This window comes from Cololabis saira, chromosome 13 (assembly GCF_033807715.1).
Source record: "Cololabis saira isolate AMF1-May2022 chromosome 13, fColSai1.1, whole genome shotgun sequence".
In the NCBI taxonomy this organism is placed as follows: Eukaryota; Metazoa; Chordata; class Actinopteri; order Beloniformes; family Belonidae; genus Cololabis; species Cololabis saira.
The window spans coordinates 35604513-35629616 of NC_084599.1; the positions used below are offsets into that span (position 1 = coordinate 35604513).

General features: G+C 38.0%; 1 protein-coding gene across 2 annotated transcripts; it reads left to right on the forward strand.

Annotated features, from left to right (window-relative positions):
* Nucleotides 1–4162: 4162 nt before the first annotated feature.
* Nucleotides 4163–24882, forward strand: LOC133458642 (tyrosine-protein kinase ZAP-70). Of its 2 annotated transcripts, none has more exons than XM_061738779.1 (13): nt 4163–4201; nt 9669–10140; nt 14081–14241; nt 14362–14500; nt 14600–14681; nt 14789–14811; nt 14883–14925; nt 16241–16445; nt 16530–16736; nt 19696–19888; nt 21497–21637; nt 21756–21868; nt 23504–24882. In XM_061738779.1, exons 2-13 carry the CDS (start codon nt 9736–9738, stop codon nt 23619–23621), a joined length of 1830 nt encoding a protein of 609 aa, XP_061594763.1. In that variant the 5' UTR covers nt 4163–4201; nt 9669–9735; the 3' UTR covers nt 23622–24882. The 2 variants fall into 2 exon arrangements, with proteins under 2 accessions (XP_061594763.1, XP_061594764.1); XM_061738780.1 differs by lacking the exon at nt 4163–4201 and adding an exon at nt 8339–8492.
* Nucleotides 24883–25104: the final 222 nt, after the last annotated feature.

Consider the following 25104-nt stretch of genomic DNA (forward strand, 5'->3'; position numbering starts at 1 on the left):
TAAATACATTGGAATAAAAATAAAAGTAATGCAGTATGAGAAAGAAAGAAAAACTGCAAAAAAAAAGCAGGTAGGATGTGTATGAGGAAGGGAGATATTGCACATCTCGTTGTTAAAGAATGCAAATAAATTCACTAAGGCAACAAAAAAACTGTTGAAAAAGCTGGTAATAAAACCACAATTAAAAGAGATTTAGTCAAAACAAAAAATCTAATAAAACAAATATTACAATATAGAAATGCAAGAACATAGTGTGGTAACAGTGCAATAATAGGCGTGAAGGAGAGTTAAATAAACAAAGGCAGGAAGGAAAAGGGCTTATGTTTCAGTTTACCTTTAAAAGCATTAGAGGCATGTTTAATATCAAAAGGAAGTTTATTCCATCTGTGTGTGGCATAGTAAATAAATGCAACTTCACCCAGTTCTCTGCTGAAGATTTCAGAACCGTACTTGGTTGGTATTCTACAAAGAGATCAGAAATATATAGTGGTCAAATATGAGTGATTGATTTGTAAACGAAACAAGACTTTAAACTCTGTTTGCCAGTGTAAAGATTTCAGAACAGGGATGATATGCTCAGTTTTCCTGATTTTGAGTAACAGCGAGTATAATGGACCGTACTCATTTGGAGAATGAGCCAAGTATATCTGAGTGTCATCTACATACATGTGGAGAGCAATATTATTTGTCATGTATGATTTGAACTAAAGTGTCATGGTTCGGTTTGCTGAGGACCCAAATGCAGGAGAGCAGGAGCCAGGAGTTGCAAAAACCAAGGATTTATTTACAAAAAACAAGAACTAAAAGCGCTGCAGAGCAGGATCAACAAAAACCAGGATCAGGAAAAACTACGAGGAGACATAGAGGTAGAAACAGTACGGACCGACAGGGAACAAGGGAATGACAAGACCAGATATACTGAGGGGATAACGAGACACGACGAGACACAGGTGCAGCCAATCAGGGCCAATGGGACACAGGGGGGACAGAACTGAAACTCAAACTGGGGGGAAGTGTCAAACCCTGACATAAAGGAAATATGAAAAGGTTGAATAATCCAAAAACTGACCTGTGAGGGACTCCACAAGTCATGGGAATAAGATAAGATATATGCAGAGCCACGGAGATGACACAGCCCCTGCTTTCAAGATATGATTTGGACCAAGTGAGAACTGTTCTGTCAAGAAAGACTATAGCCCGCGGGGTCAAGGGTTGAAGTATGATCAAGCAGAATTGATGTTTTACCTGAGGCAGCACCCAAATTAATATAGTTTTAGACATTAATCAGTGCTGTCTCGTTGGTAGGATTTTATCCGAAGCCAGACTAAAATCTGTCTGGAAGGTAATTTGCATTTGAGAAGTTGTTCAGCTGAAACAAAGCAACTTTTCAACATGTTTCCAATATATGAAAGATTAATGATTGTCCTGTAATGTTAAAGAATACCTGACCTGGCATAACATGAAAAATCTGAACCAGAACACTTGTGAAATTGTCATGATCTGGGTTTCTATTGTGTTTTTGTATTAGTTACCTTCCTGTTTTATTCTAAAAATCTGTTTCCTTAGTTTTAGTTCTTGTTAGACTTTCCTGGTTCCAGCCTTGACTGATTGTTTACACCTGTGTCTCCTCTGCCTATTGTCTTGGCTCTCTTCTTCTCCCTTCTGGCCTGTCTGTTTATCTCCTTGGCGACGTTCCCCCTGGTATCTGCTTTTTTCCAGTCTGTTATCTTTTTTTTTTCTTGTGCTTTTTGTTTATTAAAGGACTTTTGTTTAAAACTCCTCCTGCCATAATCTCCTGCATTCGGGTCCTCCTCAACAACGCCAAACGTGACAGAAGTAATCTTTCCCAATACGTAATGATCACGGTTAATCTTTTAGTCTTTAATCATCTCTTGTTTATATACCGGTACCTATTTTAAAGTTTCTGCATTACAATTTTTATCATGTTAGTTTTCATTATGAAAATTAGCATCTGACTCTACTTTTAAAAGGAACCCTGGCTATTAAGACATGTAGGTCTTAAAAGATAAATGTTGGTATCAATTATAACAATGTGATATAAAAAACCTTGTTGATGTCTTCGTTTTTATAAAATTTGAAAATATAATTTAACTTGTAGGTCGCCATTGTTGTTTACATTCTGGGTAGTGACGTCAGACGGTGGCCCCTGCTAGCCCCCGTACACTGTTTTGACACCCAGAAACAGATGAAAACACACCTAAACAGGTGACGGCGCACCAGAAACACTGTACATTGTACTTTTTTGTAGGTGCGCCGTAACCTTAATGTTTAGCTGTGTTTTGATCTGTGTTTCTGGTGCGCCATCACCTGTTTAGCTGTGTTTTCATCTGTTTCTGGGTGTCAAAACAGTGTACGGGGGCTAGCAGGGGCCACCGTCTGACGTCACTACCCAGAATGTAAACAACAATGGCGACCTACTAGTTAAATTATATTTTCAAATTTTATAAAAATGAAGACATCAACAAGGTTTTTTATATCACATTGTTATAATTGATACCAACATTTATCTTTTAAGACCTACATGTCTTAATAGCCAGGGTTCCTTTTAAAGTCCAAAAACCAGAGAACTCTGAACCTTATTAGGCTGATGCTTTTATTTTGTAGGAAGAGCTTTTCCACTTGGGTTTTGTTGCGTCCTTTTTTGTGTGACTTGATTCAAATAAATTGTGCTGACTGGCTGCCAGACTTGAAACTCCGAGGAACTGGAAGCAGCTGCAGCCGGCAAAATGGGGGTGGTGAGCGTGTTCAAGTCTGCGGGTTGCAGGGTTTTGGGTTGTAGGGTTGGGGATGATGATTACTATCTGTCTCTCTGATTTGATAGTATGGGTTCAGCACAGTTACAGGAGTAATGGGCCGGTGTCTAATAACACTTGTTTCTAACAACGAAAGTAGGTCAGAATAAAAGTATTAAGTATCAAAAAGTGGTATAAGTGATAAAAGTATAATTAATGTCTAAAAACACACATTTAAATGTACATGGGATACCGTATGCTTGCTCATATCTCACATTGTCTTACACAAGATGTCCCACCTGACACGTGAACGCATCCAAGGTGAACTAATCACTGGAAAGATACTACTTGAGAATCTGGTTGATAGTTTTAAAACTAATTTCCTTACTTGTCATAAGTATATAAAACGTTCTTGTCACTGTAAGAGGTGGTGTTTGTGGGAAAAGGGAAAACGTGTTGTTTCTTCAACGCACGTTTTTGAAGTTTCCGCCGTTGCCTAGCGACGGAGCATCATGGCTTCCTGTAACACAAGTCAAGCTGTTTTCGTCATTTTCGTACAAACTAAACTGAATAAAAATGCTTTACTTATGAGTTTAAAAAGTGTTGGTAGGTGGAATTTCTTTAACTTTTGTCAGATTTAAAATATGTGTTTCAAAATTCTGACATTTGTTGTTTTATTTGTTGTGCTATAGGTTTTCTTTAGATTAGATTAGATTAGATTGTCCTTTATTCCTCCCCCAGTGGGGAAATTAGCTTTGTGCAGCAGCAGTACACATATATGCAGCGAAAGAAGTATGAAAAAAGTAAGAAATATATCATTACAAAATATAAACAGTACATACAGTGGAATGAAAATAAAAGTAATGCAGTACGAGAGGGAAAAAAAACAGTGCAAAAAGGTAGGATGTATGAAGTATAAAGATATTGCACATCTTGTTATGTTTTTCAATAATGTGCTATTTTTAAAGTTTGCAATAATAGAAGTCCTCGTGGTCACTGTAGGTACTTTCCACTACTTGTACTAAAACTCCAGCCTTATGGACAAACTTTAATTCTCAACAAGTCGGCAAAAAAACAAAAGTAAAATCCACAAAATGTTCAATGTGAAGTCCGTGTAGTTGTGTGTGTATATATGCACTGTGTTTAAAACAACTACAATACATAAAATAAGAGAGAGAGAGAGAGAAAAAAAACACTCAAAGATGAACTTCACAGGTGGCAGTTAAACTGTGTGTGTGTGTGTGTGTGTGTGTGTGTGTGTGTGTGTGTGTGTGTGTGTGTGTGTGTGTGTGTGTGTGTGTGTGTGTGTGTGTGTGTGTGTGTGTGTGTGTGTGTGTGTGTGTGACCCCCCCTCTCTTCCTCACAGCACTTTACACACACTGTCATCAGATCAACTCATTCAACGTTGACACTGAAGAAACAACATCACACCTGGGAGACAGTCACATGTAAGTCGCACACACACGTTGTATTTTCTCGGTAGCTCATTGTTTTCTTGGTAAAATAAAACAAAAGACGCACAAAATGTATTAAAGAATAGAATAAGAGTATGTTTAAGTTAAGGATAGGTGATGAGGATGTAGATTCAACATTGTTTTACTATATGACGCATACACGCGATTATACATGGCTGAGTAAAATGAGTGAAAATTTGTTTCTAATTTCTTTTTCATTTAGTGTGAAATGAAGATGTCAACCGATCTCTTTAAATTTCAGTCAAATTGTTTCTAAGTTGTGGGAAAAGATTAAAATCACGTGCATCACTTAGTCTGGATGAGTTATATTGTTTTTCTGGCAAAGGAAAGACAAACATTACACGTATATAATGTATATAAAGTTGTTTTTTAATCGTGCCTTGACATAGAAAACCAAAAATGGCCCAAGAGGTGCTGCTTGTTTCTTTTCAATGTATTTTTGGGGCAGGACTGAGGCCTTTTTTACTAAATGTACAAGCCACAGTCTCCATTTTTATGTGCCATATAATTATTTTACATGTATTTCTTATCTATTCTCTAATTTTAGCAAACGTGACAGAAGGGACTTCTTAGAAATGACAGAAATCAAATTTAATGATGTTCTAATTCATGATAATTAAACAAAGGATGTTTTTCTTGCTACTAAAATGCTGCTGCAAACTGCATTGCACTTTTTTTTTCGAGCGGATTTAAAATCTCTGGAGGGTAATTTTATCCTGGAATAACTCAAACTGATTCAGCTGTTTATTTGAATGTCAATTGTTTCCCCCGATTCAGAAAATTATAGTTTGGTATGGGCCATTTAGACCACTGATCTCATAAGCAGATCAGCTTCTGATCCAAATCCACCCACATGAAGACATTTATAAACCATTTTAACTATTAAAAAGGAAAAATACTTTCATGTATGGGAGTTAGAGGACACACTTTCTGTTGCTGGAGGCCTACGCGGTCTCAAAAGTTGATGTATGAATAGAGGAATGCTTTGTGTTACATAACTGCAAGATAACTTCCTGATAGCACAACAAAAATAATCATGACCTAAAAACTCTCAAGACTGCGTAGTTATCAGCAGAATGCTCATGATGCGATACGGATCACTGACTCCGAAGTAAATGCAGCTTGTGTTTGTCAAAAAAGCAAATTAAATCACTGCCCTCGTGGCGGCGTTTAAATGGACGTGAACAGGAGAAAAAGGAAAAGTGGAAATGTCTTTGCATTACCTCACCCCCTTAAAATAATGGCTTAAGTCATTTTTTTTCTCCAGTTTTTCAAAAAAACAAAAGCAACTTAATCAAATACTTTGTTTAGTTTTGGGGGGATTACTTTATTATCCATTATTTTAAGAGGGTGACCATTATGTAGCTGGTGAGCTGCAGATGTGATGTCATTTATTTGTTCCAGCCTTGTGGACTTTTGCAACGATGTCATGTCTCTTACCGCTCCCCGGTAGTCTGAGAAATTGATTGAGATAGATTTGTGCAGAAAATTGTCCTGATGATGATGATGATTTCTTCTTTAAAGCACGCCATTTCCTTGCCTAAACCTAACCTAATCTCTTTGCTTGAAACTCCAATGCAGTAAAAACTAACTACATTTGCTGAAACCTAAAAGTCTTTTCTTTTTTTTTAACAATGACCTTTATATCCGAACGCCAATCATCACATCTTGCGACCAAGGGCTATGAAAGAATTATTCGCCGCCTGAAGCTGCATGCAAACATATCTACACAAGTACATGAGACCAATGATTTATTTATCTTTGCAGTGTTAGTTTTACTATTTAATATACAAGATGGATTGCTGTTAAATCCTGAGTTATGCTCCCTGGAGAGTCCAGACGACTTTAATGATGTTCTGGCTGTTCCACTACAGCGACTCCAGTTTGTTGTTTCTCATACAGTTTTTGGGTAGCGATAGTATCTTTTGATTGACAATTTTTTCGAAATCGTGGCATTGCATCTTATTATGTTTGGGTTCAACCTCTGCTGCTTGTTAAAAGTATTTTCCTGTGCTGTAGTTTGTCTTCGCTTGCACGTGTGAGTTTAACTCTGCTGAGAGTTTGTCATCATTCAGCACAATCGGAAATAATGACTCCTCTGGGTTTTCTTGACTTTACTCCTCTTCATCACTGACATCAAGACTGACATTTTTTTAAAGTAAAAAAAAAAACAAGGCATTTGTTTTATATTTGATAATGTTGGATCTGACACCAGAAAAAAAAACATTTTGAAAAGCTTGTCGAAATCCACTTTTCCACTGTTCGTTGATTTTGCCATTTGCTCGTTCTGTAACACCTCATTTGTAAAATTCGTTAATGTTCATTAGAGGGATTTACATAGCGAATGCCACCAGTTTTAACATTTAAAAGTATTTTTAGTCTCAGACGTATTGTGATTGTTACCACGCAAATATGTGGGTTCAAAGCTGTTTCAAGTTATTTGTCTCTCCTTCTTGAGCTGTTACTGGAACATCTCTATACTTACATAGCGTATACATAAAACCCACATTTAACGGGCGATTCATTTGCTTTGTTTTTGAACGTGTTAGAAACGCTATAATGTAGAGTAGCTAATGACTACAGACACAAAGCTATTAATATCACTCTAAAGAGGGCCGTGTTTTGTTCACTTTCTCTTTCAGTTTGTCTAATTAATGCAACAGAAGTTGGTAATAAATGTAGAGACAACAAAAAGAAGTGGATTCCCCTGTGCCATCAACGTGACATGCATTTATATTCTTCTTACTGAAGTTTATTTCTACAGAATCTGAGTTTATTTCGGCATATCTTAGTCGTGAAGTAACTTTGCCCAAGGTGTCAAAATGTATGAAAACTGGAAAAAGAGCAAATCTTGTCACGTGTATGATTACCAAACTACAAAAATGTAAAACGTGAATGCTAAAGACTTGATTCCAAATCTAAAGTTTGTACGTTATACTGACAAGTGTCTAGTAAATATAGTGCAGTATTCACATCTGAGCTGTTGTGCAGCAGGAGCCTGCAAAACATGAGTGTGGCATTTGATTACTTATGTGCATTTAAAATCTATATCTGCTTAAGTCAAGTCAAAATATCCAAGCTTCTTGATCATTACCTTGTACATTGTTAAGAAGCATTGGTTCAGTTATTGAACACTGCTGTAGTTGACGAAGCAAGAAGGGATCCTGATACAGTAGGACGCTTTAGTAACCGTATGTCCGCACAGTCGCGTCTGGCTGTCTTTGTTGTGGCGAACTGGGGGTCAGGTCACAGTGTGGTCTTGCTTCTTGTGGCAGCTGTGCTGTTTCTGCTCGGCTGTCCACTGTGGATGTGGGCAGAAACTCAAACATAGCTAGGAAACTGAGGTTTCACACATTAAAAAAAACAAACGAACAAAAAAAAAACTATCATTTTGATATAAGCCAATATCGTCTTTATGCGACACTGCTCAAAGCTTTTCCATCGACACTTAGACCATAAAGGAAACTATAAACTCGATTTAGGGTGAAGGCAGGCACACACATATGTAGAAACTTTGAGTTTATAAAATACTTTATAAAAAAAGCCTAATTTTATTTCTCCTTTTGATGCGTTTCTTGGTTTGATGTGATTTCCAATCTTCATTTCAACGACTTTTGGACCTTCACATACATTCCTTCCTCTGTCGCTTTTATTTGATGTGTAGGCGTGTTATGTTAACAACAAATTTCCCTTTTTAACTGAATCATACAGGAAACCGAAACCTTTTTTTTTTTTTCCTATCACTTGAATGTTCCAGACTGCCGTAAAAAACATGATTTCAATCTCTGTGTCATCACTTCAGTTGACACAAAAGTCACATCAGAGTCCTCGCTTGGGCGTCTAATTGAACACATAGCTCTTACAACATTCTGGATTAAATATAAGGGTACGATCGCAGGGTTCTTTCTCTCTGAAGTTTTTCTTTTCTTGAAAAAGATTTTTCTTTTTCAACTAAATGTTAACTGCTGAGGCGGAGGGAATGCTCTCGAACCCAACGGCACCTGTTCAACGGAAGAGCAACATGCTGGAGAAATAAGGCTGTGAGGGCGGACTGCAACTTCCTGTTGTGGCTTCTGTCACAGGCTTGTTAATCTGCAGGGTTCGTGTAATCTCATAGTGTGGGGCGCCTGATGCTCAGTGTTTCATCCAGGCATATTGCTCCTCAGACCTCGTCTGTGTTTTTAAAAAAGAAATACAACAACACCCTTCTGCTCAGTGGTGTCGGTCCGGGATATTGCAACGCAACAGGGAAAAAGGAGAAGAGGTGAGAATCTCAAGTGTTACTTTGCTTTTTTTATGAGGTGAAAAGGTTTGTTTTAAAGTCATATTCATCCCAGTTTTTTAAATAATTTGGTATGTGGGCTGGTTGAAAAAGATTAAAGGTCAGAGGCCGCGGCTGGTCCTTCTAAGCAAGGATAGCTTTGAAATCCTCTTTTTCTATTTATGTCTTTCTAGTTTCTTCCACCACCTCCATCCAGGACTTCAGGATGTAGATTCAACATTGTTTTACTATATGACACATTCACATTATTATACATGGCTCGGTATAATGAGTGAAAATTAGTTTCAATTGTTTGTTTCTAATTACTTTTTCATTTAGTCTGAAATGACGATGTCAAGCAATCTCTTTAAATTTCATCCAAATTGTTTCTAAGTTGTGGGAAAAGATTAAAATCACGTGCATCACTTAGTTTGGATGAGTTATATTGTTTTTCTGGCAAAGGAAAGACAAACATTACACGTATATAATGTATATAAAGTATATAAAGTTGTCGTGCCTTGACTTAGAAAACCAAAAATGGCGTAAGAGGCGCTGCTTGTTTCTTTTCGATTTATTTTTGGTGCAGGACTGAGGACTGGTTGAAAAAGAGTAAAGGTCAGAGGCCGCAGGCTGGTCCTACTAAGCAAGGATAGCCTTAAAATCCTCTTTTTCTTTGTGTCTTTCTAGTTTCCTTCACCACCTCCATCCAGGACTTCAGGATGTAGATTCAACATTGTTTTACTATATGACACATTCACATTATTATACATGGCTCGGTATAATGAGTGAAAATTAGTTTCAATTGTTTGTTTCTAATTACTTTTTCATTTAGTCTGAAATGACGATGTCAACCGATCTCTTTAAATTTCAGTCAAATTGTTTCTAAGTTGTGGGAAAAGATTAAAATTACGTGCATCACTTAGTTTGGATGAGTTATATTGTTTTTCTGGCAAAGGAAAGACAAACATTACACGTATATAATGTATATAAAGTTGTTTTTTAATCGTGCCTTGACTTAGAAAACCAAAAATGGCCCAAGAGGTGCTGCTTGTTTCTTTTCGATGTATTTTTGGTGCAGGACTGGGGACTGGTTGAAAAAGAGTAAAGGTCAGAGGCCGCAGGCTGGTCCTACTAAGCAAGGATAGCCTTAAAATCCTCTTTTTCTTTTTGTCTTTCTAGTTTCCTTCACCACTTCCATCCAGGACTTCAGGGGCCAGGAACAGTGTAATTTCTCCCAGGTCTCGCCATGTCCGTCGACCCGGCGGTCGAGCTGCCGTTCTTCTACGGCAGCATCAGCCGCTCAGACGCGGAGCAGCACCTGAAGCTGGCGGGGATGGCCGACGGCCTCTTCCTGCTGCGACAGTGTCTCCGCAGCCTGGGAGGCTACGTCCTGTCGGTGGTGTGGAACCTGGAGTTTCATCATTACACCATAGAGAAGCAGCTCAACGGGACTTTCTGCATCCCGGGGGGCAAGCCTCACTGTGGGCCGGCAGAGCTCTGCGAGTTTTACAACAAAGATCCCGACGGCCTGGTGTGCACCCTGAGGAAGCCTTGCTTGCGACCTCCAGAAATGCAGATCAAGACCGGCGTGTTCGACAAAATGAGGGAGAACATGTTGAGGGAGTACGTGAAGCAGACCTGGAACCTGGAGGTGAGACTTCATATCACCATAGTTCCCTTTCAAACCTGAAAGCTACAGCATATTGATTTTAGGGTTGCCACCTTTCAGAAATAGAAATAAGGGACGCCCTGATTTCAGCAGCGCAGGAGCCAAAAAAAAAAGCCCCAAAACGTCTAAACTGAATAAAAATTTGTTTATTTTATATGAAAAAACAAAATGCTTTGATTTAAAGTTTAAAATGCTTTAATAGCATTGAACTTGCATGACTGTAGAGACAGACAACCATACCAGTAACTGAAATAGCCTCCTATGCTATGTATGTCCACATCAGCCAAGAGGTATAATATAGTTACAGGTGAAGAATATGGTGTAAAAGTTAATTTATTTCAATAATTCAACTAGAATATGGTGTAAAAGTTAATTTATTTCAATAATTCAACTAGAATATTTTGTAAAAGTGAACTTATTTCAATAATTCAACTAGAATATGGTGTAAAAGTTAACTTATTTCAATAATTCAACTAGAATATGGTGTAAAAGTTAATTTATTTCAATAATTCAACTAGAATATGGTGTAAAAGTTAACTTATTTCAATAATTCAACTAGAATATGGTGTAAAAGTTAATTTATTTCAATAATTCAACTAGAATATGGTGTAAAAGTTAACTTATTTCAATAATTCAACTAGAATATGGTGTAAAAGTTAACTTATTTCAATAATTCAACTAGAATATGGTGTAAAAATTAATGAAAATACGGTACAAATCGTGTCCCGTATTAGTTCAATACGGGACGCAACATTTTTTTCTCAAATAAAGGACAATTCCGTATTTTACGGGACGGGTGGCAACCCTAATTGATTTACTTTTACTTTATTTGACAGATATTATTAGGAGTCTGTTTTAAGATGAAGATATTCAATTAAAAAGAGATCAGTTAAAATATACCCAAAATATTACAACGAAAACACCCAAATAATACAAAACTGGATGGTCCACTAATGCAGTGGTTCCCAACCTTTTTTCCTTGGAGCCCCCCCTACTTGTGTCTAAGACCAGCCAAGCCCCCCGACCTGTACATACTAGCACCAAAATAGTCTTTAATTGAAAAAATGAACATTAATTATGCTTTTTTGATACATTTCTCTTTGGTTTACTCTGTATACATGATGATTTTGTTTTTCTCCAATGTCACCAATGTATAAAATACACACAAAAGGACATAAAAGGACATACAAATATTTCTGAAAAATGTCTCTTTTAATATGAGACCAACATTTTTTAACATTTTTTAACCTGTCGGAGTAGATTAAATGTTGAGTAATGATATAATAATAAGGAATGAAATCATTTCCTGTGTTTGTCACCAGTGTAAAAAAAAACAAAAAATATTCAAGACATTCATAAATTATTCCTAAGAATGTCTTATGAATGACTCATTTGCAAATATAATATTTACAACTGCATAATTTCAAAGCAGACAAAGTTTTGCGCCCCCCAAAGGGGGGGCCCGGACCCCAGGTTGGGAGACACTGCACTAATGGATGATTCACTGCTTCTTTTACTGCAATAATGTATGTTGTATTTCTCCCTAGTGTCAGATGTGACGAGATAACCCAAACATAACCGTAAAAACTGTGAATTCACTCAAATGAAACCTGAAGACCACCAAATGTAATTTAAGCCAATAAAACATCTTAAGCTCTTATGAATAACACCTCTTTCCAGGAAGCGTACTGCTGGGAAAACTGCATCATTAAGACGTTTTTATATTTTTAAATCGCCTCACACTTCGGTGAAACGCAGAATACAATTGTTTATCTGAGCGAACCAGCCCTTTAACTGGCCGCTGCCAACGACTGAAGTAAAAACTGTCTTTAACAGTTTATGTCATCATTTTGAGAGCAGCTGGAACATCGGTCTTCCTGAACAGACTCAAGAAAAAAAAACACACACATTTTTCAGCTTTTACCTGAAATGTGAACACAATATGCCATCATCAAGTATCACCTTAGACAAATTGTTAAAAACTATCTTAAGGGAGGTAACTCGATATCCCCGTAATGGACTGGCAACCTGCCCAGGATTTAGCCTGGCCCTTCGTCCAGAGAGAGGTGGGATGGGCTCCAGTAGACCCCGGGACCCTGAATGGGAGGAAGCAGGTAAAGATAAAGATGAGTGCAGGATGGATAACGGAATATTTGAGTTTCTTTGACAAGGGACTGCATCAACTAGTGAAATACCTTAAATGGATTGAGATACGCACGCCCCCCCCAGTCTGTAGAAGCAGACAGGACTTTTGTTATTTTCTCACATACGCCTGCTGTGGAAAAAAAAGCATTACAGGCAGCTAAAAAAATCCACATGCACGTTACTCACGGCTCTATTTAGAATATCTCGACCAGTGCACTGCACCTTGCAGCATGAAGTCATTTCCAATGGGTAAACTCAAGCCGTTCTCTTTACCAGACTCCTCTGTTAACGACAGTTTATTTACCTTGCAGAAGGTTTGCTTTTGGTGCACCTTTGACATGTTAACGCATTAGTTTGGGTCCAACTTAAACCTTAAAGCTGCCAAAGTTTCCTGTAAGGTAAAACAGAAAAGACAACGTGTATCCTTTCAATAGTTAAAACTACGGAAGAGTATTAGGGCCAGACAGGAGAAAAATAAAAATAATATTTTAGAGGAGGAAGATTTTTCTTTTCATTATGCACTTCGAGAGAAAAGTCGAAAATATCGAGAAAAAAGTCAATATGTCGAGAATAATGTTGAAGTACAATTTCGAGAAAAAAGTTGAAATGTCAAGAATACTGGTGAAGTACTATTTTGACTTTATTCACGAAATTTCGACTTTATTCTCGAAATTTCAACCATATTCACGAAATTTCGACTTTATTCACGAAATTTCTACTTTATTCTTGAAATTGTATTTCAATATTAATCTCGAAATTTCGACTTTATTCACGAAATTTCAACATTAATCTCGAAATTTCGACTTTATTCACGAAATTTCGACTTTATTCTCGAAATTTCGACTTTTTTCTCGAAATTGTACTTCAACATTAATCTCGAAATTTCGACTTTATTCACAAAATTTCGACTTTATTCTCGAAATTTCGACCATATTCACGAAATTTTGACTTTATTCACGAAATTTCGACTTTATTCTTGAAATTGTATTTCAATATTAATCTCGAAATTTCGACTTTATTCACGAAATTTCAACATTAATCTCGAAATTTCGACTTTATTCACAAAATTTCGACTTTATTCTCGAAATTTCGACCATATTCACGAAATTTTGACTTTATTCACGAAATTTCGACTTTATTCTTGAAATTGTATTTCAATATTAATCTCGAAATTTCGACTTTATTCACGAAATTTCAACATTAATCTCGAAATTTCGACTTTATTCACGAAATTTCGACTTTATTCTCGAAATTTCGGCTTTTTTTCGAAATTGTACTTCAACATTAATCTCGAAATTTCGACTTTATTCACGAAATTTCGACTTTATTGTCGAAGTGCATAATGAAAAAAAAATCTTCCTCCTCTAAGATATCATTTTTATTTTTCTCCTGCCTGGCCCTAATACTCTTCCATATAAAACCCCTTTCACCTTTGTGCTCGCCCAAATAACTAACTAGTGGTCCAGTCTTTGGTATCGCCGCTCCAGTTTCAACATCTGCATCCTGCTGCTGCCAGTCACAAGCAGATACCGGTTTGCTTTCATGGGCTCCAGTTAAAAAGTCAAACTAGCTCCAGGTGTATGTCGACTCAACCTGCAACTTTCTGTCTCTGCTACAACCACATTTCACACTCTCTGTGGCTGAGAAAAATCAGACGTACGAGCTATGGTTGCAAAACGGTGTTGTGTTCCACTTTAACGTTACTGAAGTGAAATTATAATCAGGCAGAGAAACACCAGAGCAATGCCTGTGTGAGCATGTTTGTTGTCTGTGCAAGGGGGAAGAGATTGAGAATGCCATCATCAGTCAAGCGCCTCAGCTGGAGAAGCTGATCGCCACCACGGCCCACGAGAAGATGCCGTGGTATCACGGTCAGATCAACCGCCTGGAAGGAGAGCGGCGCCTTTACTGTGGAGCACAACCAGACGGCAAATTTCTGTAAGTGGCTCAAGCTGATCTTCCTGGCTCTGTGTCAAACTGCAGAGCCCGTTTGTTGACCTGTCTCTGAAGATGTGTGAGATTTATGCTGCACTTTTTTTGTGTGTTTTTGCTTCCCAGAGTCAGAGACAAAAACGAGCAGGGTTCATTCGCTCTCTCTTTAGTTTACGGGAAGACGGTTTACCACTATCAGGTCATCCAAGACAAATCAGGGAAGTTATCTGTGCCAGAAGGAACTAAGTTTGACACAATCTGGCAGGTACTGTAGCTCCTCTGCTTTTATCTGTAATTAAAAAAGAAAGAACAAGCTGATGGTTGTTTTACTTCACTAAATCCCAACTTTCTTTCCCCTGCGTAGCTGGTTGAGTATCTGAAGATGAAACCTGATGGCCTGGTAACCTCTCTCGGGGAGGCGTGTGTCAACAGCGCAGCAGCTGAGAGTACTTTACTCTACATTATTAATCCCTTTATATTTACCAATCATATATAACACACAGTCCCTCTTAAATCATTGATGGAAAAACTTCTTTGTCTTGTAACATTTCAGAAACACCCAGTCTTCCACGTACAGTAAGTATTCACCACATCCAGCTCTGTTTTAAACCTTCATTTTCCACCTCTGAGTCTTATTCTTCTTTCAGAGGGGTGAGGTTCGAGGAAATGGATACACACCGCCACCTCGAGGTAAGATGCTTACATTACAACGGGTAGAATCTTATTACAGGACTGTCTCAGAAAATTAGAATATTGTGATTTTCTGTAATATATATATATATATATATATATATATATATATATATATATATATATATATATATATATATATATATATATTTATAAAACATTTATTTATATATATTTTAATTATATAAATAAAAATGTAAAAATAAAAATGGACATTTTCCCAAGTTGATTGATTTATGATTTACACTTTAAGAAAAATTATATATATATTTTTTTTTTTTAACATTTTTTTCAAATCTAACCATATAATAATTTCTCTTAGCATTTACTGTATTAATATTATTGGAAATTTAAAGGATAAAATTAACTAAAACCATGGTCTTATACAGGATTGTCTCAGAAAATTTGAATATTGTGATTTTCTGTAATGCAATCACAAAAACAAAAATGTCATACATTTTGGATTCATTACAAATCAACTGAAATATTGCAAGCCTTTTATTATTCTAATATTGCTGATTATGGCTTAGAGCTTAAGAAAACTCAAATATCCTATCTCAAAAAATTTGAATATTCTGGGAATCTTAATCTTATACTGTAAGACATGATCAGCAATATTAAAATAATAAAAGGCTTGCAATATTTCAGTTGATTTGTAATGAATCCAGAATGTATGACATTTTTGTTTTTTTTATTGCATTACAGAAAATAAAGAACTTTATCACAATATTATAATTTTCTGAGACAGTCCTGTACACTCAAACCACTGTGTGTAGATCTTCACAATACCTCAAATCAAAGGCAGAAAACAAAAAAAAACAGTCAACACAAACAGGGATGTATTCAAGTCTAGATGAAGTCATGTGCTAAGTACAAAAATTGACCTCCAAGAGTAAAGTTAACATGACTGTAGTGGCTAAATGTCGTATTTAGATTATTTACCATTTCTTCCTTGAGATCCATGCAAATAACCACTCAGTCAGAACGAATGAACGAGTCTACACGTGTTAAAGTTTTAACGATGGTAGAAAACAGTGTGTTCGCCCCGTCTTTAATAAAGATCTCTCAATTAGACGAACACACAGCCGTTTTTCATTGCTCAGCCTCAGTTCCTATTGGCTATTCATTTTAACAAATTCCAAGCAGTAAACTGAATGCAGATTAAACTAAAATGAAATAACAATGCAATTATAATGCAATCATAGATATTCTATAATAAACAAATACTAAATATATCCGAAAATAATAACTAAATATGAGCATAAATTATGGAACAGAAAATGGCACCAACAATGACTATATGCTTAATTACCAGCCTTTCCAGGACCCTCGGTGGCATCTGCCTCTGTGCCTGTAGACCGTGACGTTCTGCCTATGGACTGCGCTGGATTCAACCCGTATCACAACCCAAATGACATCAAGAGGTTCAACATCGAGAGGGAGAAGCTGCTGATGGATGAGGTGGAGCTGGGCTCCGGGAACTTTGGCTGCGTGAAGAAGGGAGTCCTCAAGATGGAATCGTGAGACTTTAACATAATCAAAATTAAATGTTGCTTTCAAGTTGTGTGTAGAGTCACGTGTACTTTCTGGCTTATGCGTCTCAGTGGTCATGTAGACGTGGCCGTCAAAGTGCTGAAGAGTGAGAACGAGAAGGGGGTGAGGGAGGAGATGATGAGGGAGGCAGAGATCATGCACCAGCTGGATAACCCCTTCATCGTCCGCATGCTCGGACTGTGCAACGCCGAGAACCTGATGCTCGTCATGGAGATGGCCGCCGCTGGTCCGCTCAACAAATTCCTCACCAGCAATAAGTGAGTAAATGCGAAGGCGAAACTATGTTGGTGGAGGAGATATCACCGTCAACAGCGAGCAGTACTCGAGTTGAGGGGGGATGAGGGGGGATGGCATCCCGCCTGACATAAAAACGGTCAAAATCATCCCTCCTGTAAAACTGCCATCCCCTCTTTCCATCCCTTATGTCATTTCATCAATGAATGTGGTTTTACTGCTATTTCAACATTTAGAGTCATCACCAGAAAAATAACTTATTTGACAATTTTCACCTGTTTCAAGTAAACGTTCACTTGAAATAAGTAGGAAAATCTGCCAGTGGGACAAGATTTATCTTCTCATTACAAGCAAAGAAATCTTGTTCCACTGGCAGATTTTTCTACTTATTTCAAGTGAAAATCTACTTGAAACAGGTGAAAATTGTTGTTTTTTCCAGTGATGAGTCTTGTTTTAAGTGTAATGAGATTTTTTTACTAAAATGAGACATTTTAACTAGAAATAAGACAAATATTCTTGTTAAGATTTAGAGTTTTTGCAGTGACCCATGTTACTTATCCTGTGAAGGACAGAATCATATTGATAAGTTCAGAAAACTGTTTTTTATTGTTGTGTTTTGATGTATTTGATGTACCGGTAAGTGGATATTTAAAGCTTACAGAAGGCTGCATTTAACTGCTGCTATGTCATTCCTGCAGTATTTCTGCAGGTGTTTTGGTCACTGCTATTATTTGTAATATATTATATTATTAGTAATCAGCACAAATTATCTGTCCCCATATAATAAAATCCATCATCCCCCCTGATTTTTTTTACAACTCGAGTACTGACAGCGAGTATGAAGTGAAATAAAGCAATGAAGCTATCATTGCGACCCTAGAAATAAACTGTTTACACTATTTAGATGTCTGTTACATGAAGACATCTGTATGGGGATAACAAAACAGGAAAACGGGGGGGGGGGGGTTAAACTCATCATGAATCAGAGAATTGTGTCAAATGTGGCTGTAAAAGGGACAGGACCGATAACTGTCTTGCATCCACCAGGAGATGGGTGGAAGATATTAAAACTTTTCAGATGGAGGGATGAAAATATTCAGCTTTAGGTCCTTGAAAAACTTGACTATATCGTCATCAGTTAAGTTAAATAGTACGTGCTTGACACATGGCGTCGGGGAAATAGCCAAACTAACTGACTTTGAAGACATTTCTGTTATTTATAAGCCCTATTTCTGTCCTCATGGCTGTTTGTGCTGTAAAGAGATGTTTCTCCATCAGTTGTACAGATTGCATCCTCTGTCAAGGCCGATGCTGAGGTTTGTAATTTAAAGAAAAACTGAACCAATCTGCCTATTGGCTACTTTATTTGGACAGTTTTGCTGATAAACAGGAATGATCCCACTCGTACCTGAACTCTTATTTTTCCTAAAGCAATAAATAAGGTGAGCTTATTCAGGCAGGAGATCTGGAGCCGAGTTTTAGGCTTTCCTTCGCACCTCTGCGTGGTTTATAGCAGTACTATCTCATTCAAAGGGTCTGTTTAAGCAACAAAAGGTGTCTCGTCTCTCACATGCCTTCTGATGTGTCTCTCCCGTCAAGCTTGCTGCCTCTCTTAAAATTCCACCTCCTCCCCAGTTTCCAGCTGTAGGCCTGGAGACTAGACTAGACTGGATTAGGTGTTAAACTCTCTATATCTACGTATGCTTAACAAGTGTGGATTCATTAGATCAAAGCCTGGATGCCAAAACTTTTAGCCGAGGACACACCAACCCGACGTCGCCCACTTTCGGCCGACTGCTGTGTCGCCTCGCGTCCCCTGTGTCGGTGGGGGTCGGGCTCAAAAGAAGCACTTGAACACACCGCAAAGATGGGTAAACCTGCCGTCGTCCCGGGGAGAAACCTGCAGCTCTGTGGAGAATTACCGCTGGCTGAAATAAATCATTTAGGAAGATAAATGTTGGTTTAATAGATGAAATCTAACAGTTTCAGCTACGCCTGTTAAGAAATTTGCTCCGAAAATTTCGGGATTTCTGCCTGCCTTCCGGCTCCGGAGCTGATTTATGGGTCCGCGTTAAATCGACGCAGAGCCTACGGCGTAGGGTACGGCGTAGGGTACGGCGTAGGGTACGGCGTAGGGTACGGCGTAGGGTACGGCGTAGGGTACGGCGTAGGGTACGGCGTACAGCGCGCGTCGCCGCGTAGTCTACGCCGTAGGCTCTGCGTTGGTGTAACGCGGAACCATAAATCAGCCTTTATTCTGGCGAGGTTTGAAAAAGACTTCGCAACGTGCAAGCGAGTGATTATGTACATCCACTGAGTGAATATTATGAAAGTAAAATGTATATTTCTCGCTAGAAATGTAATCAAAACGCATTTTTATGCAGAAACTAACTCAAAATATTGATTTTATTCACGAAAAAATAAGAAATGTCCGCCATGTTTTTTTTTTTTGATTCAGTCCGCAAATGACGACGAAAAGCATTCTGGGAAATTCTGGGAACAGCCAATCACAGAGTGAGCTGGTGACCGACGTCCCGACGCCGATTTGACATGTCGAATCGGCTGAAAAGCTCCCGACGGGGGCCCGACCTGTGGCGACGTGCGGGACACACCGGGAAAACTATGCCGACAGACGCACACCGACGGCCCGACGGCCGACAATCGGCTTGGTGTGTCAGGGCCTTTAGTGTTATCTTTAAGGAGGCATTCGATGTCTTCATTTCAAAGACCAACTGACTGAAATAACCAAAATAGACTATGTATTTACATATATACAGGTGTCACTCATTTACTTACTATATTTTTGTATAGCACAGTGTTGGTGAGCAGTTTAAGCTGAATATGACAATAAGTGGCTCATAAAAGAATGCGGCTAGTCTTTTGTTTGTTTGTTTGGCCTTTTGTTGCATTCCACTTTCAAATATGTGTTTTTCTTGGCAAGCAAATGACAGAGAACAAATGAAGCTGTAATTTTCCCCACAGGGACACTGTGACTATGGAGAACATCGTCAACCTGATGCACCAGGTGTCGATGGGGATGAAGTATCTCGAGGAGAAGAACTTTGTCCACAGAGACCTGGCGGCTCGCAACGTCCTGCTGGTCACCAAACAGTTTGCCAAAATCAGCGACTTCGGTCTCTCCAAGGCGCTGGGAGCTGATGACAACTACTACAAAGTACTAACGCCTTAAAAAGCCGTTACACTGAAAGTCAAAGTGACAAAAATGTGCCCTCATTAATGGGATTTTGAATTTCTGACGTCACACAAATTGGACGTCCATCAAAAGTGTGACCTACTCCGTCTGGCGCTGACCTACATCTGGAGGATATGTTGTAATCAGAAAATCCCAGGAGTCCCTGACCACATAGGATTAAAATGTGATGCTTTATGTCAAAAAAATCCATCCCGTTATGCACTCATTCTAATAATAGCAATACTTCTTTTGGTTCAATTCAGGTTTATTTATATAAATGATGACGCTTCAATAATACAGTTAGGGCCCGATTTACTAAGATCCTAAATAAAGAGTACTAAATTGCGTGTGCACTGAAAAAGTTTGCGCGTGCTGTTGTTGTGTGTTTTGCGGGTGATCAACTAAGATTGCGTGCGCAATTGATAACAGGTGCAAACCTCAGTATTTAAATGAGGTGTTGCGCGTCTTACGATTTGCGCCATGGAGAGTGGATGGAAAGCAGGATATAGTCGCAAGCGCAAAATGAAATTTGACGAGTTGGAGTTAGAGATATTAGTGGAAGAGGCAAATTGTTGTGCCGTATTCAGCACCCCTGCCGTGAAAAGCACCCCCTCATATATTCAATGATAAGTAGACCAAGAAAAAAAACAACACACTGACACTTCAATATATTTATATATACACAAACACATACTTAGGAGTTTATATTATATATATTGACAAATATTATGGAAGACAACACAGTAAGCAGGCTATTAATTAATGACATCAATAACCATTTACCCGATTTTTGTTATGTGATTGTGGGAAAGTATGACTATTGTGGAATCCATGAGCGCATTTAAACATGAGTCATTAACACAAAACTGGACGCTAAACAGAACGTGACACGGAATGAGAATATCATTTTTGTCAGACGAGGGGGTGCTTTTCACGGCAGGGGTGCTGAATACGGCACAACACCGGGTGGTAAATGGACCAATTTGCATCTTCCCCTCCCAGTATTTAGCGATTTCTGGCGGGTACGCCCCATATTGATTATTCATCAGGGCAAAAGTACTAAATGAATTGCGTGTGCTATTTTGCTCATTTGAGAGGCGCAGTCCTCTTTGCACGCTGTTAGTAGATCAGCTGGCACTTTGGTTTGCGGGTGCTGTCAAGTTTGCAAACATTTTTACACACTCAAACCTTTAGTAAATCGGGCCCTTAGTGGTTCCAATTAATACAAAGCCAATAAAATAACAATAATTACTGCTTGCTGAGGAAACCAAGAGATTGCGTCAAACCTTTTCTTCGATACAATCCTCCGTCCTGATCAAGCACCAGGCGACTGTGGGGGGAAAAAAAGTTGTCTTTATTTATCTTCAGCAATCATCATACGCTTGACACTGTAAAGGAAATAAAATCACTAAATTAAAAGAAAGGTATTGTAGCTGCTGTTAAAAGTCAGAAGTAGAAATTGTAAATATTCCTAAAACAAGTATTAAAACTCTCTTAAATGGTTTTAAATGGATCGCCGTAGTAACTCACTGCTTTTTACATGCATGTTGTTCGACATGCTGCCTAACGTCATACGCTTTGTGTTTACAGGCTCGTACCGCAGGTAAGTGGCCGCTGAAGTGGTACGCCCCCGAATGTATAAACTACCACAAGTTCTCCAGTAAAAGTGACGTGTGGAGTTTCGGCGTCACCATGTGGGAGGCGTTTTCCTACGGAGGAAAGCCTTACAAGGTGAAAAGCGATGCTGCAAGACAGTATCAAAGTTTGACCTCGAGAGAGGATTTACATGAGCCCCTGAACGCCACATTGCATGCAACCTTTTTTTTTTTTTCTTTTCATCTTTATCCAGAAAATGAAAGGTCCGGAGGTGATGCGCTTCATTGAAAACAACAACCGCATGGACTGTCCAGCAGCATGTCCAGAGAGAATGTACACAGTGATGAAAGAGTGCTGGACATTCAGGTGAGAATCTGAGTCTCCCATGAGCACCTTAGTCCACGTTAATAACCTGACAGCTGACGGTATTTTGTTTTGTTTTGGCTGCTCGTATCAGGCGAAAAGAAGACTTCAATAACCTTTTCTTAGTCTGCAGCTTAAATAAACAGCCTGGTCTTGGTTACCTGTCTTAGTTGACTACAGCTTGTCTACAGCGCTTTTGTCAAGTGATAATCAAAAGAAAATTATAAGTCAAAACTGCGACAGGTGGCTCTGAATACATTTAAATTTAAAATCAATACTCTTTATGGATACAAAACGGAAATGGACCCATGAACTGACAGCCAGTGACCAAAGTTCTGTGAAATGAAGAAATTATAAAAACAGAACATTAGAAGGGGTAGGACTAGAAAAGTTTTTTGAAACTTCATCTTACACCCTTTCAAACAGGAAATATGTATCTACATATAGATTTGTCTCTTTAATTTGCTTTGTTTTGCTCATTTTGTTTTTGTTTTTTGATATACATTTTATGTATTCTGATTATTTTTTGTTTTTGTTTTAACCTGTTTGAATAAATAATGAAATGAATTGAAATAAGCAGGTCTAGATGATGGGTGGATGGATGGAAGTTAAAAATTACACATATTCTGCAGGCTTATATACGGTAAAGCACCCATATTAAAGGGGAAATGTGCTAATACTGCTGTACTCTGAGCAAAGGGAAAGATCATACTTATTTTTGATCTGTAATCATTTAGCTAAGGAAAATATTTGCAATATTTGTGGTTGAAGGACTAGATTTTCCTCAGTAACAAAATGAAGATAAAGCTCTGTGTAAAGTTTGTTTTAGGGTATTAGCATTGTGATATTTTAAAAGCGACACAGTATGCCTTTTTTCACAAATTGACACATTCTTTGACACGCTTTGTTGAAAAATCCACGTGATTATAGTAAAAACGTGTCTTTATACTAATTTTTTTAGGGGTTGAGTTACTCATTCACTCCCTCTTCTATGAGGTGGGCCTCTTTTGAGATAAGTTCAATAACCCTTGAACTGCATTATTATTAGAATATTCTGCTTCCACATACCATTTTATTTAAAAATACTAACCTTTCCATTGCTGCAGTTCAGCCATAGACAGCTGGTACTGATTTTAACATCCTTGCAAGTCATTTGTTGAACTGGCCAAGGTCGTCAAAACAGAGGAGTGCAGACAGGAATGATCTAATGTAGTGATGTAATGACCAGCCAGGAGGTGGTAGACTAATCACAGATACTCTGTACACCCTGATCCCGACTATCAGCCCGTTCTTACGCACTTTGCATGTTGTGTGAACTCAAAATAACGTACCAGCCAGAAGTTGGACACATAAAACATTGAAGCAAAGCACTGCTACAGCAGGTACTGGTGTAGCTGCTCATTAGTATTTGCTCCAGAAAACAAAGAGCCGATGACGCTCAACTGCTGATTTACAAGGAACAGTGATTGCAACAGATCTGGACAAATAGCTGAATTACATAATTTCAGACCAAGGCAGCCTGAAAGCGAGTTCAGTCACTTCAGACACCCACATATACACTCTCAGGCACAGAGAGTCTTTTTATTTTCATAATACGCCCCCTTCAAGATTTCTTTCTCTCCTTCTCTTCCCTGCCAGTCATGAGGAGCGGCCTGACTTCAAGAAGGTTGAGGAGTCCATGAGGTCTTATCATTACTCCATATCCGCCAAGGCCAAGACTGACGAAACTGCAGCCGCTGCTAATCCCACCAACTAGACATGAAAAAAAAAAGGCACATTCTGTCCCAGAGCCACACAAAGCTTCCTTTCAACCGATCATTAAACTACCAAAACAAAGAGTTTTTTATGAGCAACGCTCGCTGGCCAGCTTTGACTACTGTGGAGATAGAACTAAACAGGCCTCATTGTCAATAAATGTGCATTTGAGAATTGGATCTCAGCTTTTCAGCTGCGGAGGGAGGTCCGCTGTGGTGGTTTGAATGTTAAGTAGTCTCACATTGACGGATGAACTAATTCTGTATTCTTGCTTTGGCTATATGTTGCACTGTCCTGCTACCAGCTCACGGCAGTTAATTGTTTTTAAGCCCAAAAAGTAATTTATGATTTGAGTTAAATTTCTGTGAATGTTCTTAACATAGCATAGAGTATCTTTATTTGAATTGCTAAAGCATGAATGCATATGGTGTGTAAGTAAAAACATCAATTACTCTTATACAGAGGCCTGAAGGGCTTGATTATATTTTAAATGACTAAAAAACTAAATCTGCAGACTTATCAAGCATGTAGCAGTAAAAGAAATGGTTGTAAGAAAGGAAAAGAACAAAAAAGTAGCAAACAAACAAAGACAATTCTCAATAATAGTCTTAAATAAACACATCGAGCATCATAGTTCTTATTTTGATGAGTTTTTAAGCCCAAACAGTAATTTATGATTTGAGTTAAATTTCTGTGAATGTTCTTAACATAGCATAGAGTATATTTATTTGAATTGCTAAAGCATGAATGCATACTATGTGTAAGTAAAAACATCAATTACTCTTATACAGAGGCCTGAAGGGCTTGACAATATTTTAAATGACTAAAAAACTAAATCTGCAGACTTATCAAGCATGTAGCAGTAAAAGAAATGGTTGTAAGAAAGGAAAAGAACAAAAAAGTAGCAAACAAACAAAGACAATTCTCAATAATAGTCTTAAATAAACACATCAAGCATCATAGTTCTTATTTTGATGAGAGTTAAGTCAGTTTCTTTATTTGTATGCTGTTCTGGGTAAGTATTTATTCATCTGTGGTCTTTGTGTTGAAGTATGACAGGGTTGCTGCCAGATTTATGAGCCAAAAATCAACAGGGTTTTTTTTCTTTCTTTCAGTAATTTAAACATGATGTATTGTAGTTCTCTTTGACTATGTTATGAAATTGATGTTAGTCAGCTTGCGACAGTATCAGAGGAAGTGTTTCGGTCCTGCCGGGCAACACGGAAGTTGTTAAACTGTTCTTCAAAATAAAATAAACTTCTCACTAACTCTTTGCTTCTATTTTTTTGCATTAAAATTGTTCACAGTGTTTGTAGTTAAGTTAAACGTTTTCAGTATATTAAAAGAAAGATAGGTTCAGCTTTTCTCCTCTGGAAGCTACACAGAAACCCTATGTGAATATATAAAAGTATTTCCCTTGAACATTTGTTTTAATCTCGTCCACAAGCCAAAACAAATAAAGCTGATATTTAGGAAACTTTAAT